Here is a 16,017-nt window from a genome sequence, read left to right as displayed (position 1 = left end):
ATTCTCATAGCAGGTGTTGACGATGGGACGTTGTCGAGTTGTTGAATAAGCAACTATCGTGGTAACTCACCGATTACCTGTCGATCTGCCAAATTTGGAAAGACGTCTGCATTGAATTGAATAATAATATTCCGCCCACTATATCACAAGAAATTGCGAGTAGCTGAGTGGAATGGAGATAAGTTAAGCATTGGGTACAGGACCAAGTCTCCCCTGGGTGGTGCCAAAAGATGAGCGCAATAGAATCATCAAGTTGCCATAAGGCACGGAATGATACTATTGCATGGCTGGGTAGTCAAAGTCTTCCATTCGTTAGTCATTTAAGGTGGATTAGAGCAGGTTTAGGTTTAGGGTGGGCGTTGGCCAGATTTGGATTTTTCAGATGTAATCCTGGATAGGACCCTGTCATTGAACGTCGCGTGAAAGTGGAACTTAATGAAGGTCTTAGTACTTTTTCCTAGTTTTTAGTTTTCGGATTTGAAAGATCGTCGGTTACAGTGGCCTGCTTACTGAGCAGAAAAATGCGGTCCCAGGTCCTTACATATCAAAGAGATTTATGGTAAAATCGCTTGTGTATCGTGTATTTTGCGAAACTCGTTGTTGTCGTTGGTTCCGGGTTTGAATGGATACAAAAATTTGAGCAACGGTATTATGTGATATGAGGGGCTCGGTGGCCTTAGAGCAACCGTTTTTGCTTACTGAGCAGAACATCATGAGTCTAATCTCAGGCCCTTCCACATTCAAGATTCGTCAATCGTTTTATTTGTTAATATGACTACATGGTAATAACAGCAACTCGGTGATTAAAAAGGTGCTGCCTAGTGGTAAACGTTTTTGCTTACTGAGCAGAACACCGTGGGTTTAGTCTCAAGCTCCTTCGCGTTATATGATCGTTAGGACATCAATTCAGCTTATCGTTTACCAAAACGAACCCTGCTGCAAACCCAACCCTCTTATCCAACATCCCAGTGATTCCTCGTGGAAGTGCAGAGGTGTTCTCGGCTTCCATCAAAGCGAGTGTCATGTCAACACAATCCTTCCCATTCCTTTCTTGACCTGTGTTCGGGCGCGGCCGGCGCTGGTATTGCCTAATTTAAGATCACCAGTTTTTACACATTGAGGATGATTGCTAGTCCCAAGCATCGTCTAATGGTTCTCTGTGTAATTACAGCTGATCTGGCAATAACAGAGTAGCAACCGTGGGCGGTCAATAAAGCTCAAGCAAGCTCAAGCTCAAGCTACTAAAACAGTTTTATTTAGCGCTCTGCTCTATCTTCCCCTGTGCAGTCAACTTTCGCTCGTTGGGCTAAACCTATCCGAATTGTTCATACATGAGCCCCTCGAAAAAAAAAAATAACACTGTCAAAAATGACGTTTGACTTCGACTTAGGTGGGCTACAACCCAACTAACGGCAGCCCAACTAAAACGTAGCCCACCTAAACATAGCCCAACGAGCGAAATTTGACTGTACCTCATTGGTACTTACGATGTCAACACTTTTATTCACGAGGATCATTCGTTCTTTTGTTGAAAGATATTAGGTTCATTAACACACATACTTCAGTTGATGTGTTTATGTTATTCCTACTTAATAGACACTGGCGGAATATATTTCCCATTCTCGACCAGGTAAAATGAAATATGGCTGAAATTTTGCAGTATACCTTTATTCGCATGCACCATTCTTTTATACAATGTCCACCTTTTCATACTAAGCTATGCTTATCTTTGTATCATAAATTCATTCGTGAGCATCGACCGATCGTGTACTGTTGTATATTGCACGTCAAAAGCCTAAGTGAGACACTATTCCAGCTCCGATGACTGTTTCCGAAGAAATTATCAAGCTTATCGAATAATGGCAAGATTTTCACGGGTGCTGCTTAAATTCTTCAGTCAAAATCAGACTCATCTCGGAAGTTACACAATTGCATCACATTAACTTATGGAGCTAGGCATCCAACTATTATTGTCGAATTGTCCACATTGGCAGCAGTCCTAACAGGAACCAGCAACACTCCGTGTTCACGATGATGTATGCGAATCGGTCTTGAGGGGTCCCTATAGAGGGGTCCATATAGATATAGAGGACATTTAAGCTCAATGACATTTATATAAGGTCTGGGCCAACAGGCAACTTGCTGGTGTTAGAAGCAAAAATGTTGTAAACATTGCAGAACATCTGCGAACAGATAGATATACGTCACTGCCAACATACTGAGAACAGATAGAAATACGTCACTGCCAACAGCTGTTTCGTGTAAAAAGAACAACATTGCAATATAATACGAACACCACTAACCATTTGCACATTTCACTAACACCAATAAGCCCTTTGGCCCAGACCTTATATAAACGTCATTGATTTAAGCTAGCCGAAGCCATTGATTTATCGTTTGTGCACCGTATCTTCTCAGCGTATAAGCTCATTAGCCAGGATTACTTTCAGCGTTATACACACGATACGTTGGTAATCGCTGAAATAAAGTCTTTGTTATACACAGATAAAAATTCTGAATATTAATAGAGATGTAAACATTCATTCACGTCAACTTGTATTTCATTTCACGCAACCGAGCAACTTGTAAATAATTTTGTTTGCAACAATTGTCTTTTGTATACAATATTTGCTACATTGCATGAAATGTCTCAGAACTTTACATGATATACAATGTAAACTTATATTATATGTGACGCTCCATTTATGTGCATCATACTGAACAGAAAATTTCACTACTTTTTCGAACCGTGTAGCGGGAGCAAATATGCAATAGAGTAAATTATTTCTATTATATCTTATTATCTACGCTGTACGTATTCGCCGCAGAATGAATGTTTAATACACTAAACTTCCAAAGCACAAAAGTAAACAGAATAGTATGGATTGCTGTGATTGCTATCTTACATTGTTTTTGACATTTGCCGGTGTAACTGCACCGGCATTAAATACCTCACCGTACACCGAATATAATGAGAATCTAGCAACCTGTTTTACGTTTGTTTACAAGCAATTTATGTTGAGTTGACAATGCATCGCGTTTGTTGGTGCCGCTTCACCGGCGAAGAACCGTTTTAAAAACGAAAGCGAGATAGAGATTGCTGACGTTTATCGTACGCACACTATACGTATACTTGGGGCCTCCCTTAGCCCAGTCGGTAAATGCGCAGCTACAAAGCAAGGCCATGCTGGAGGTGTTGGGTTCGATTCCCGGTCCGGTCTAACAATTTTTCGGGTTGGAAAATTTCTCGACTCCCTGGGCATAGAGTAGGATCATAGAGGTAACTCTAAGACCAGAAGGTCCCGAAGAAACATTCCCAACTTTTTGGCTCAACTTTTTGGCTCAGCTCTGGTACTCTCTTCGGTCCCAAGCTAATCGATTCACCCCTCGAAACATAAGAAAAACCAATAACCCCTCATTGTATATGTCAAACTTTCATAGCGAATCAAAACAAACATTGCGTAGTACTAGAATTTTAACTAGAATGGGGTACGTTAATCGTTTGCTTGGGACCAATAGAGCACGCAATAAGCTAATATACCATAAGCAATAACCTTTAAATGCGTAGAAGAAGAAAGAATACTATACGTAAATGTTTTCGTTGGGATTTTTCTTCCGTTGCAGAAAATTTGCCCGTTGAAAACAAATCACTAACATAGTTGTACCAACAATCAATACGAAACTAACGATTTTAGATTGGCTCACTACTTGACTAGCCTATTGGTCCCAAGCAAACGATTAACGTACCCCATTCTAGTCAAAATTATAGTACTACGCAATGTTTGTTTTGATTCGCTATGAAAGTTTGACAGATAAAATGAGGGGTTATTGGTTTTTCTTATGTTTCGAGGGGTGAATCGATTAGCTTGGGACCGAAGAGAGTACCAGAGCTGAGCCAAAAAGTTGAGCACGTTATTTCAAGACCTTCTAGTCTTAGAGTTACCTCTATGGTTGAATTCTTGCAATCTCTATTAGTGGATCGAAACCAAACGTCAAACCGTTGTTGCGGAAGAAGAATAGATTTTTTTTTCTTTTCAAAAATTTGAACCGTTTTTCACAATCAAATCAATTATCAAAGAACCAAATTCATTTAGCTTTGATTTATGATTGAACCGATTGTTTGTATAGCGAATGGAACTACACAATTTTGCTAACGTATGATACTTTATTTACTTGAAATTTAATTGATGAACTGAACATCGGACTTCTTTAAAAAGTATGCTAGGTATTTCGAGGACTTGTTTGTAGCTCAATGTGGAACCACCCTTGGCTCAGTAGGTAACGGCACAGCTACAAAGTAAGACCATGCTGGAGGTGGTTGGGTTCGATTCCCGATCCGGTCTAGGAGTCGTTCGGGTTGGAAAATTTCTCGACTTCCCTGGGCATATAGAGTATGATTGTACTTGCCTTGCCACACAATTATACTAATGCAAAAATGGTACAGGCATCGAAAGCTCTCAATTAATAACTGTGAAAGTGCATCTAGAAAATTAAGTTGAGAGCACGCAATAAGCTAGTATGCGATAAGCAATAAGCTTGAAATGCGAGGAAGAAGAAGAAGATTGCAGCTCAATGTCCTATATACCAGGTCCAACAGACAGAATTTACCGTCTTTCTTACTCTGTCATTCCTCAATGGTAACAACGAACGACGTCACGTTCCTTGTTACATTTAAACATCTGCAGAGTGAAAGAGACCGAAAATTGTGTCTGCTGGACCAAGTCTGTGTGATATTGCTCGTAGTCCACTGAAAAGCTCTGCGCTCTCACGAGCAGTTGTACAAGTGAGAATAAATGCCCTTTCCAGTATGAAGAAAAGTGAGAAACGAGAACGAAAACGATTGTGAGAAAAGGTTGGTATGAAATTCACCACTCGTGCTCCTCAGCGAATATCGTTTCTCGAGACGAGTGAAAAAAAGCTTATATTCTTTTCGCGAAAACGAAAAGTTGGATCCCTGCAAACGATATTTGTACAATCTATCCGGACCATGGTGGGTATATAAATGGTGATACAGCTTTGTCACTATATTTGCGAGGAGGTCGCGGGGGATGGGGGGGGGGGAATGCGGTTTTAGAGCAAATTGTAAACAAACTCGGTCGCTGTCCCATACAAAAATCCAACATGGCTGAATCACGAATTTGACACATAAGAACACCTATATGTAGCCACCTTTGTCCGGACCATGCAATTCGTTTGCCTGTCTATTTTTCCTTTGCCTGCTTTTTATTCAGCGGAAGCCGTCGTGATCGGATGTATGTTCAGCATCTCTCGGTTGCAAACCAAAAGGTGTTTTTTCTTGTACTTTCGATCATTGAATTCCATATTTTATTTTATTACAAATCCTAATAAGTTCAGAAATTTGCATGTTTGCAAGAAAATCAAATTTTTATAACAATCCAGTTTTCTTCCATTTTTTTTTGCTGTAATTTGCCAATAATTTTTGAAAAACGGTTGGCAATTTTGCTCATGAGAGCAACCATATGCCAAAAAAAAAGTCGAAGTGTTTAAACACTTGATTTGTCACATGCACAATCACATTTATTTGAAGTGTATTTCAACATGGCTCAATTTTACGTTAATTTCTAGTATTTCAAACTTTGAAATGTTGATAATCTTTCTCTATCAATTCAAATGTATTGCACATTGAATCACACAACTGTTCAAAACAGATGGATGGGACTGTTTTGCACTTCAAAACGATGTGAATTGCATGATCTGCATCGAAAACATGAGTTGTGACTTCATCCTTATTAACTAGCTTCATATATGAGAACAATCGTGGCCCAGTGGGATCGAACGAAGACAACGGCAGCAGCACACCCCAACAGTCCAGGATCAAATCCCAAATCAGACCCATTAAAAAGGCATGTGTATGCCCTGCCCTCTGGCAGCTTTGTTTATATATTTGTCGATTCAATTTTAGAGTCGGTAAAGTAGAAGTCGATAAATTAGAATATTGTACAACATTGAATCATTATGATGTGCTAAGCTATTGATATCGCCATGTGAGGCACATAGGCTCCAAGTGTGTCACAATTTAAACCAACAGGCGTGGTTCACAGCATAAGATTTACACATGAAATTGATGTGTTTCAAAATAAGTGTGTGTGTGAGGCACATGATGATGACGTGTGAAATTTTTTGAGCGTAATAAAAATTTTGTGGTTACTTCGCTTAACCATGTGTTCGGGGTATCATCCAAACCATTTATGGACTAGTTCCATAATTTGAGCTATCTATTGAGCGCATATTGTCTTGTGAATTTGCGAGAATATATAAAAATAAAAGCACGAAAAATGGTCGGTGCTTTCGGCAAACATATCGGAATCAGGTAGCATCATTCTCGTTAGGTAGGAAGAAAGGAAAAGCACGAATGAGCAATGGACCGAGTTTCCGCGTTTCCTGATTATGGGAGATAGTGTTAGTTTTTAGATTAATGATTAAAAGTGCAGTTCACGTGTTTGTTGCAGAAAGGTTTAGAAAGAAATCTTACACTTCCCAAAAAAACCTCTTCAGAAGCTGCTTTTAGAATCTTTTTTCATTAGAATCATCTTTCGATTCGCTCCTCTGACTAAAAGAAGACAAGGTCAGGATAGTAATTATTTATGAGTAGTTACGCAGTATAAAACCTTTCTTCAAGATTTACGGAGCATTTCATCGTTTTAATGTAGCAAAAATCATATTCCCGATTCCATCATGTGTAAAACTAGCTGTATCTAGGTTTGTATGATTTCTTGATTCTTTCTTATTCTTTAGTATAAGGGCACTGTATATGCTTTTTTTTTAATACACCATATTTAGCAAACAAACATCATAGAAGAACCATCTGTTTCAGGACTCACTTGTGAAAGAATACAACAGGATTGTACTGCGCCCAATAATATGGAATACACTAGCCAATTTTAAGATATGCATACTGAACAAGTCTTTTGGTCCACTATTGGAAGCGTTGGAAACACATTTTCTTAAAATAAACATCAAAGATTCGGATTCGGAAAACAAAGAAAAAAAACCCATGCGCAAGGAAGCAGCTACATATCTTAAGTCGAAAGCTGACGATAAAGAAAAAAAGCTGCAGGACATCGAAAACAGCTTTATTGAATGTCTGAAAAATATACCACTGCCAAGTGAATGGAAAATGGATTTTGATGATCCAACTTGGAAGCAGCAAGCACAGACGAATGCCGAAAAATTGGTTTCCGATGGCATAGAGCTTCTCAAGAAATGGCGTGTCAATCCAGAAATAAATATAGTGAACCAGCTTGTGAAGGATAAAACTACGTTTTCATTTCGGTCAAAAATTTCCACGCCAAAAACGCGCCTGCAAAATCTTGGAACACACCCTTCGCTAATTATAATGCTGAGAAACTTTGATTTGTTCGAACCATTTCTGAAGATTATCCTGCAAAAGTATGAAGTGGACGACGAATATGAAACGAGCGTCAATGAGGTAAGTACTTAAAAACATAACACTCGTGAAAAAAAGAACACCCGACTCAACGGGACTGGAGGGATTAAATTGCATTGAATCGAAGACAGCATATCAAAAAGATTGGCAACATCCGCGTTCTCTCATACGACCGCTATTGGACAGGCATAACCGTGTCGTCTAACCGCTAAAAGATGCTCGGAACGAATTTGAAGGCAGATTCCTACCTCTGAAGAGAAGTTCACGTTGTGCTCATTTTCAAATGCGTTTAGCACAGTGCTACTGTATCCGTTCCATGGCTTCTGGCAAAGTTTCCTTGATATGATGTATTCGGCTGATGCCCTTAAAGAGGAGTGATTTCAGACAAATTCGCAAATCCATTAATTTTCGTATTTTTTTATTTGGCTGAAAATTTTCAGAAACGTTGCTCATGACCAAAAGTGCCATGTTGCATCTTTAGATCAAAATTTTAAATCGAGCCTTAATTTTGCAAAGGGCCTAAAGAAAAATACTAAACTTATCTTCAGAAAACTGTCACTCGAAAAATGGTTGTCCTTTCGGTTTGGAACCTTCGGCAATCTTGTGGAGAAGATCTGAAACTAGTTGAAAAAAAAAATAATTTCATTTTTTTTTTAATTTAAAATAGAAACTTAAACATTTTTGTTGATTTTTTTTTATTACTTTTTAATGTTTAATGGGAGAATGAATGCCATCTATTGCAGGTCAAGATGGAAAAATAATGGACAAAAAAATGCATGGTCTTTGAAAAAAAACTCAAGCTTTTGAAATATCGAAAAACGTGGTTGAATTATGTTTTCAACTTGATCTATCAGAAGAAAACCAAATTTACAGCAAAAAAAAAAACTAATTATTAACGCCGTTTTCGAGATGTAACGGTTTGAAATTAGTTGGTAGTTTTTGGCTATTTCAAATGTATTTCGCCGTTCTCCAGTTCGAACAATATATTTTTCCGAAAGTTTGGTAAATTCATAATAAAAAAGCTCTTGGCAGCTCTTCAATATAATAAGTGTCTTCTTAAATATAAAAATAAAACAATTCGACCTTTTTCATGCACTTCATACACATTGACATTCATTGTCCCCTAGAACATAAAAAACATTTTTAAGAATGCATTTTTCAAATGGTTCCTGATGTTCCCTAAAACATTGCCGAATATTCCAAACCGTAACAGTTTTAACTAGTAACAGTTTTCTAAAGATAAGCTTAACATTTTTCTATAAACCCTTTTAAAAGTTAAGGCACAGACAAACAGACCTAAATCTTCATTGTGTATCTTCGTTCACGCATTTAACGGTTGATTTGAATATTATCAGTTCCGCGAACTGCTCGCCGTAGCGCTGGCATCGGATCACTTTGACGTTTCTATACATTCTATAGAACTTTTATGCAATATTGTTTGCGAGTTAGCGAGCAAGCTTGTTTTCCGCGAGAAGCCTGAAAGATGTCACTACTGAGGTCCTTTGTTTTGAGATACTATGTTTTCAAGAAAAACTTTTTCAAAGAGTTACGCCTGTTTGTCTGTGGTGAAGGCATGATTTAAAATGGTGATCTGAATATGCAAAATTGCACTTTTGGTAATGAGGAACGGTTCTGAAAATTTTCAGCCAAATAAAAAAAAAATATACGTAAGCTCAGATGGTAAAATCGCAGCTACAAAGCAAGACCATGCTGAAGGTTCAATTCCCGGTCCGGTCTATGAATTTTTCGGGTTGGAAAATGTCTCGACTTCCTTGGGCATAGAGTATGATCATAGAGGTAACTCTAAGACTAGAAGGTCCCGAAATAACGTGCTCAACTTTTTGGCTCAGCTCTGGTACTCTCTTCGGTCCCAAGCTAATCGATTCACCCCTCGAAACATAGGAAAAACCAATAACCCCTCATTTTATCTGTCAAAATTTCATAGCGAATCAAAACAAACATTGCGTAGTACTAGAATTTCGACTAGAATAGGGTACGTTAATCGTTTGCTTGGGACCAATAGGCTAGTCAAGTGGTGAGCCAATTTAAAATCGTTAGTTTCGTATTGATTGTTGGTATGATTGTACTTGCCACACAATTATACTAATACAAAATGGTACAGGCATCGAAGGTTTTCAATTAATAACTGTGGAAGTGCATCTAGAACACTAAATTGAAAGAACACAATAAGCTATTATACAATGAGCAATAAGCTTAAAATGCGAAGAAGAAGAAGAAGAAGAAGAAGAAGAACGAAAAATAATGGATTTGCGAATTCGTCTGGAATCGCTCAGAGATGGTTATAACATAGAGGTAACTAACTCTAACACCAGAAGGTCCCGAAGAAAGGTGCTCAACTTTTTGGCTCAGCTCTGGTACTATCTTTGGTCCCAAGCTAATCTCCCAAGATGCACCCCTCGAAACATAGGAAAATCCACGAACCCCTAATTTTATCTGTCAAACTTTCATAGCGAATCAAAACAAACATAGTGTAGTACTAGACTTTCAACTAGAATGGAGTACGCTTATAGATTTACTCGGGACCAATAGGCTATTCAAGTAGTGAACTAAAGAGGCTGAATTTATAAAGAAACGACATGTCATAACTTGAACAATCGATTATCAGCCAAAGTCATAGGAAAATATATTCCAATCGAGCAGAAGACCTGTCAAATCGATTAGATGTCGCCTCTTTGCTCAATTCAGTATCTTTAGTCTGAACGTACTATAACCAATCGGAGGAAACTAATGGTTTTAAATTGGTTCACACTGGACTAGCCTATCAGCGACACCGATCAACGTACCCCATTCTAGTACCACGCTATGTTTGTTTTGATTAGCTATTTTCCTATGTTTCGAGGGGTGCAATGTATTTCCCGGAAGAATGTATTTCCTCAAAACTCTATTTTTTATCAGCCCATACAGAGAGATCTGGATACTCCTCTCCACTACGCCGTGCGGAGCCTTAACAAAAGCTTTACCCAGTGGCTGCTGGAGCAAGAAGACATCAATACAAACTGTCTCAACAAGGACCAAACGACGCCGTTGGAACTAATCCACAAGCAGTACGATTCTGTCAAAAGACAGATTCTGGACAAGAACATTACCACGCAGCAACTTGAGGAAATTAAACTAAAACTGGAGGAGTACAGGACGTTCATACGAATGCTGGTGGACAAAGGAGCAAATTTTGAGCATTCGCCCAAGATTAACCCAAGTTTCAAGTATATTTCGAAAGTAACTGAACAAAAAGGCGGCCTACTCTTAGATCAGTTGAAACAGATGCAAAAGGATGATGAGGAATTTCTGGAAGAGTGTTCTAAAAGGACCAAACCTTTAAGCGATATTGAGTTGTTGGAGTCTTTTCTTCGGCTTAAGGACCAGATAAAGTTTGAGGAAAAGCTTCTCTCGTTAAGTGTAGAGGAAACGGAATGCTTCGTGAAAAAGGTGATCAAGTTTTGGCTACACACCGCTGTGAAGTTAAATTTAAGCAAAAGCGTGGAGCTTATTGTTAAAAAGTTTGGTAGCAAAATCTTCCGAGTTAGAAGCCAAGAACCCGAAAGCAACGCTGCAGAAAAAAGAACAAAAACCATCGAACTACAGCATCGTGTCGAGCTAAAGGGTCTATTGCGAAAGGTTTGTGACAGTACAAACACAGCTGTGCTGAAACTGCTTTTGAAAAAAATGGATAAAGATAAGCTGCTCATCAATGACGAACCCATACTGCTACTCACTCTGCATCATTGCGTGAAATTGGATGACAAAAACGAACGTAAGGCTGATCTCGTGAAATGTGCTAGAATGATGGCAGGCGATGAAAGGATCTCCATTGCGAAGACGGATGCTGATGGGAACACTGCCCTTCACATTGCGCTCAAATATGGTCTGGAGGATATTGCCATGACAATTTGTACGGAACGTACAACCGGATTTCTGGGTGTTCGCAACAAAAAGGGCGAAACTCCCCTGGACTACGCGAAGCATGCATTCATGAAAGAATATTTGGACAAGACCGTTAAAACATTCAGCGGTAAAGAAAAGGAGTTCAAACTAGACTTCAACGGTTTATGTCCATACTATTCGAAAAAAATGCAACATAAAACCAAACTTGAACATAAGAATCCAAAGAATGACAATAGGCAAACATTATCGACAATTGGTTGCATCAAGCGGATTTCAAACTCCAGTAAACTGAAGCCACTCCTCAACCATCCAGTGATTAAAACCTATGTTCAAATCGAATGGTTACGTTGGAGTATTTTGCACGTTATTAATCTGTTCTGTACATTGTTAACGGCAGTTGTCTTTATTTGGTATACATTAGAATACTTTTGCCATGAAAACTACTCGAGTGCGTTATACGTCTTGAGTTGGATTGGATGTTTATTTATTATTATACGAGAGTTATTTCAGTGGGCTGTGTTTGGCAATCGTTACTTTCGACAGCATGAAAATATTTGCGACATAGCTAAAATTTTTCTTATGTGCATCATTTTGAGCCTGAATTCGAATGATGTCAGATTCCTTATATTGCTTGCTGCACTGAGCGTCTTCTTATTTGCATATGACATTATTTGCCTCGCAGGTGCATTTTCGGACGATATCTTCTCCACTTACAGATGGATGCTGCTGGTGGTGGCTAAAAACTTTTTCCTAAGCATCGTCGCTTTCTGTCCGATCCTGTTGGCCTTCTTTTACAGCTTCTATTTGGTTTATAACAATATAGCGACTACTGAAAACGGCCAAAAAAACGGTAATTTCAACACGTTCGATACCGGCCTGAATGCTGGGGTCAAAATTCTAGTAATGACCATCGGAGAGCTGGAAGCGTCATCGATGAAAATCGACCTTATTAAGGTTTTCATTTTCATACCATTTATCTTGTGTGGTCCAATGATCATTCAGAATCTGATGAACGGTCTAGCAGTAAGCGACATCAGTGAAATTCGGGGTGAGTCTGAATTGATCAACCTCAGCAGCAAAGTGCATCTCCTAGCTCGGATCGAATCGGGCCTGAATCGAGAGTGGTATAAGCACATCAACAAAATCCTGAAATATCTTCGAGAAAACTATCCATTTCTGAATTTTTTGCCGAAACAGAACATTTCTTTTTACTATTCTAAAGAGTTGTTTCGAAAAAATTCCCATTTTGTTAAGATAATAGTGGATGAAAATGATTGCGCTAAAATTATGGTACAACGTAGGAATATGTCGGACCCTAACCAGACTGACTCTTCTCAAAATGCAAATAATGAAGAATCTGAACGTAGAGATCGAGCAGCGGAAACTGCTGGTGCAACGCAAACCAGACCATCTGCTTCTGAAGCTCGAAATACGAACGGTGAAGAATCAAAATTACTTTCCGATCGCGCTGAAACCCAACATACAACTATAAATATACCACCTAAATCAAACATTATAGAAAGGCACAAGCCATTATACCAGGACTGGTTATATGTTCTACGGATTCCTTTTGCTAAATCGCTTCCAGAGAAATTCAAAATACTGCCACTAGAAGCCACGCTCGAAAAAACAGTACTGAGTAACCTGCAGCATATTGTTGATAAGGAACAAACAAAAGTGACCAAAGAGCTCAGGTCCAAAGTCATCAGTGAAAGGCATCAGAATGTGAAGCCACTCCGTGGGTTCAACCAAGCAAACACCAAACATGAAAACGCAGAACCTGCCAATCCTGCCGACCAGTAGCAGGCATCCTAATCATCCCTACATTAATAAAATGTCAAAGGCTGTTTTTATTGGTCCCACACATGAATTTTTGCAATTTGATCAACGAATGATGTACACATAAAAGCCAAGTGTAACCACACATATTATTCATTAGACTCATAAATTTCATGTATGCTTCTCGGTGGATTCTGTTTATGTGTGCTCACATGAAAATCATGTGGAATTTCACATGGAAATTTATCAATAAAAATGTTTGGAATTGTATTAGTGTACCAATTGGCGATTGGTAAGAGATTAGCAGTCAAAAATCACTGTTTATAGATAAGCATACAGTTTCTCTATGAATATTGTACAACAATACTTCAATTATTAAGAAAAAGCAAAATGGGATTTTCATAAAATTTTTTATAACCTTCATTCAATAATAAACATGCATCAATTTGAACAGTGTTATTCAAACAACGAGCCAATATGTTGAATTGGTATGATCAAAAAGACAAATCTCAAATATTGCTGGTCCTTCAAATCATCTTGAAGATTAACTCTACAAACTCAACGGTGTATTGTATGATGCACCAACAGATTGTTATAACCAAATCCGCATCATACATCCCCACAGCATCAAGTTAGGTATATGCCGGTGTTCACAAACTAGGGTAAATGTTGGCTTCGGCACCCATTGACTGTTTTCGGCAACCAAAATTTAAACGTTAATTTCACTATGTTTTCCCATCAACGCACTTCCCTGAATGTGTCCAAACGATTGTTTAGCCTTTCAGCTTCAATCTGATTATATTTGAACGATCGAGCAATCCAGTAATGCTACATTCTTCTTCAAATAAAGCATACGCTCTACAAAATGGGGTTGATTTCGAGTTGCCGATAATAGAACAGCTGGTTAACACGCAGTTCTAATGGGAAGGTTGCCGAAGAAAAAGAGGCTGCCGACAATAGTCACACTCACCTGAGAAGTTTGGAGCGTTGTAAAAATGCTTTCAAAACGTTTTGAAAAATTCTGTCGATTGGAATGGATAGAAAAGCAAGCAGCAGATGAATGTAAACAAACAGACACATCATATATGTGCGTGACGCTGAGAAAATGCTAGTAGAAGTGCAGACGCTGCTTAGATTGACGAGAATACGTAAATTCCCCTATGTTCCATTCTCCGAATTGTCCTGGAGATCAGGTCTTGAAGTTCGAAATTGCTACACTTTACTGTCATCACAGCCTAATTGTAAATGTCAGTGAATCTTACCAGTTGTGAATAACTCAATACCATTTGTCAAACTAGAAAATGGTATAAGAAATTTTCTCGAAGCCTATAATCAAGGAGTTAAAATGATTTAAAAAAAAAACCGTAATGAAAATCGACTTGTGAACAAATGTAAATCGCCAAAAAGAGTTCAGAATAAATGTATATGTAAAGTATGGTTGTGTTGTGCCTCCATTAATCCGAAATACTACCGATTCAGTTTATTCCTTTCTCACATTCTGTTGAGAAGTGTCACCGTTTTGGTTCCTGTATTTTATTTAACTATTTCGAGCGAGACAAATCAGGAGATAGCGATAACGAGGAATAAGGTATGTGTATTTAATATGAATTCAGGAGGTAAGCATTGTATATCAGTTTCTTGTAAGCAAAATTGTTTTGTTTTTGAATGTAAATAAATTGTGTGACGGGTTGTCGGATACCGGTTTTTAAAAAAAGAAATCTGAACGATTGAGCTGCTAAACTAAGAATGAATTTCTATATTAAGCGATACTTAAAGTTACCCTGCGCTAGCTAACTGATCTGCTGACTTAGCATGTCCAAGGGTCGTCCACCGTCGTTGTCGTCGTCGTCGTCGCTGTGGTCAGGATGTTATCTGCTGATGAGGCCAAAATAGTGTTCGATCGTTGCACTCGGTTGATTTGTTTACTTCTGCTGATGTGGGTTAAACGGTGGCTATGGAATGTACGCAAATGTTGTTAGCAACAAGGTTCAAGTTGGCTGTGGAATAGCTGGCTTCTGATGCTGTGGCCCGAATAATGATTGTATGGTGTTTGTTGGAATCGTGTTGTTACTAACTGGATCTATGCTGGTGGTTCGGTTGGTAACTAATATATATACAGGGATAGAAATTCTTACATAGCTGTAAGATAAGCATTTCCTCACTCAGTCTACTTTTCGGTGAGTTGTGTAACGTTCATATTTTCATCTCTCCTTTTTCACCGATAATTCGTTATCCTCTCTCTCTCTCTCTCTGCATAATGCGAATATATATCTCTCCAAAAACCAACGAAAATAGGGCAGAGAACTACTTCGGCCTAAGCGCCCATTTTGGGCCTATCAAGCAGAAAACATTAAATAAATCCATGATTTCGGCGTGAACAGGTAAATTGAGCGTTTGGTACGATACTTAAGTTCAAATACTACCGAACGAAGTCAATAAGTACGCGTGATATAAATGTTTGCACCCAATATTCTCAAAAACAGATGAAGCGCTTCGACAGAATATTTTTTTTCTTCATCCGATAGGCCGAATTGAATACATTTTCGTGACAATGCGTTAAGCCTAGTTTAAAATTCGTAGGCCGAGTTTGGCGTCAAGAAGCACTGTTAGACTTTTAACAATATCTCTACAATTTGTTACTCTTTATCAAATACGATACGTACGGAGCGGTAAATTAATTTGGAAGCCACCAGTAATAATAACATTCCGTTTGGTGCTAAACTACGCAAGATTAAGAAAGACTAAGTGTGGGTTGTGCTTAATAGGAGGGAATTGGGGTACGTAACCCTACTTCTTCATCTCCAATTTGGCACTGAAAACTACCAAGAGCGAAAAAAATGCCACCGCAAGACCCAGAGACCACCCTAAGACAAGAAGATCCCGAAGAAATGTGCTCAACTTTTTGGCTCAGCTCTGGTACTTGACTT

The 16,017-nt window shown here is 38.6% G+C and overlaps 1 protein-coding gene across 1 annotated transcript in view; it reads left to right on the top strand.

The window, feature by feature from the left end:
- The window catches only part of LOC135703347 (uncharacterized), a 46,893-nt gene that overhangs the window by 22,500 nt on the left and 8,376 nt on the right, over nt 1-16,017 (top strand). Inside the window, exons 3-4 of the mRNA XM_065224541.1 lie at nt 6,836-7,450; nt 10,325-12,359. Of these exons, the coding sequence (XP_065080613.1) occupies nt 6,836-7,450; nt 10,325-12,359 (2,650 nt within the window). The remainder of the gene's footprint in view (nt 1-6,835; nt 7,451-10,324; nt 12,360-16,017) is intronic.

This window comes from Ochlerotatus camptorhynchus, unplaced genomic scaffold, assembly GCF_037179485.1.
Source record: "Ochlerotatus camptorhynchus isolate MF236.1 unplaced genomic scaffold, CSIRO-AGI_Acam_v1.1 ptg000212l, whole genome shotgun sequence".
In the NCBI taxonomy this organism is placed as follows: Eukaryota; Metazoa; Arthropoda; class Insecta; order Diptera; family Culicidae; genus Ochlerotatus; species Ochlerotatus camptorhynchus.
The sequence above is the reverse complement of the archived record's forward strand: the minus strand, read 5'-3'. Positions and strand labels throughout refer to the sequence as shown.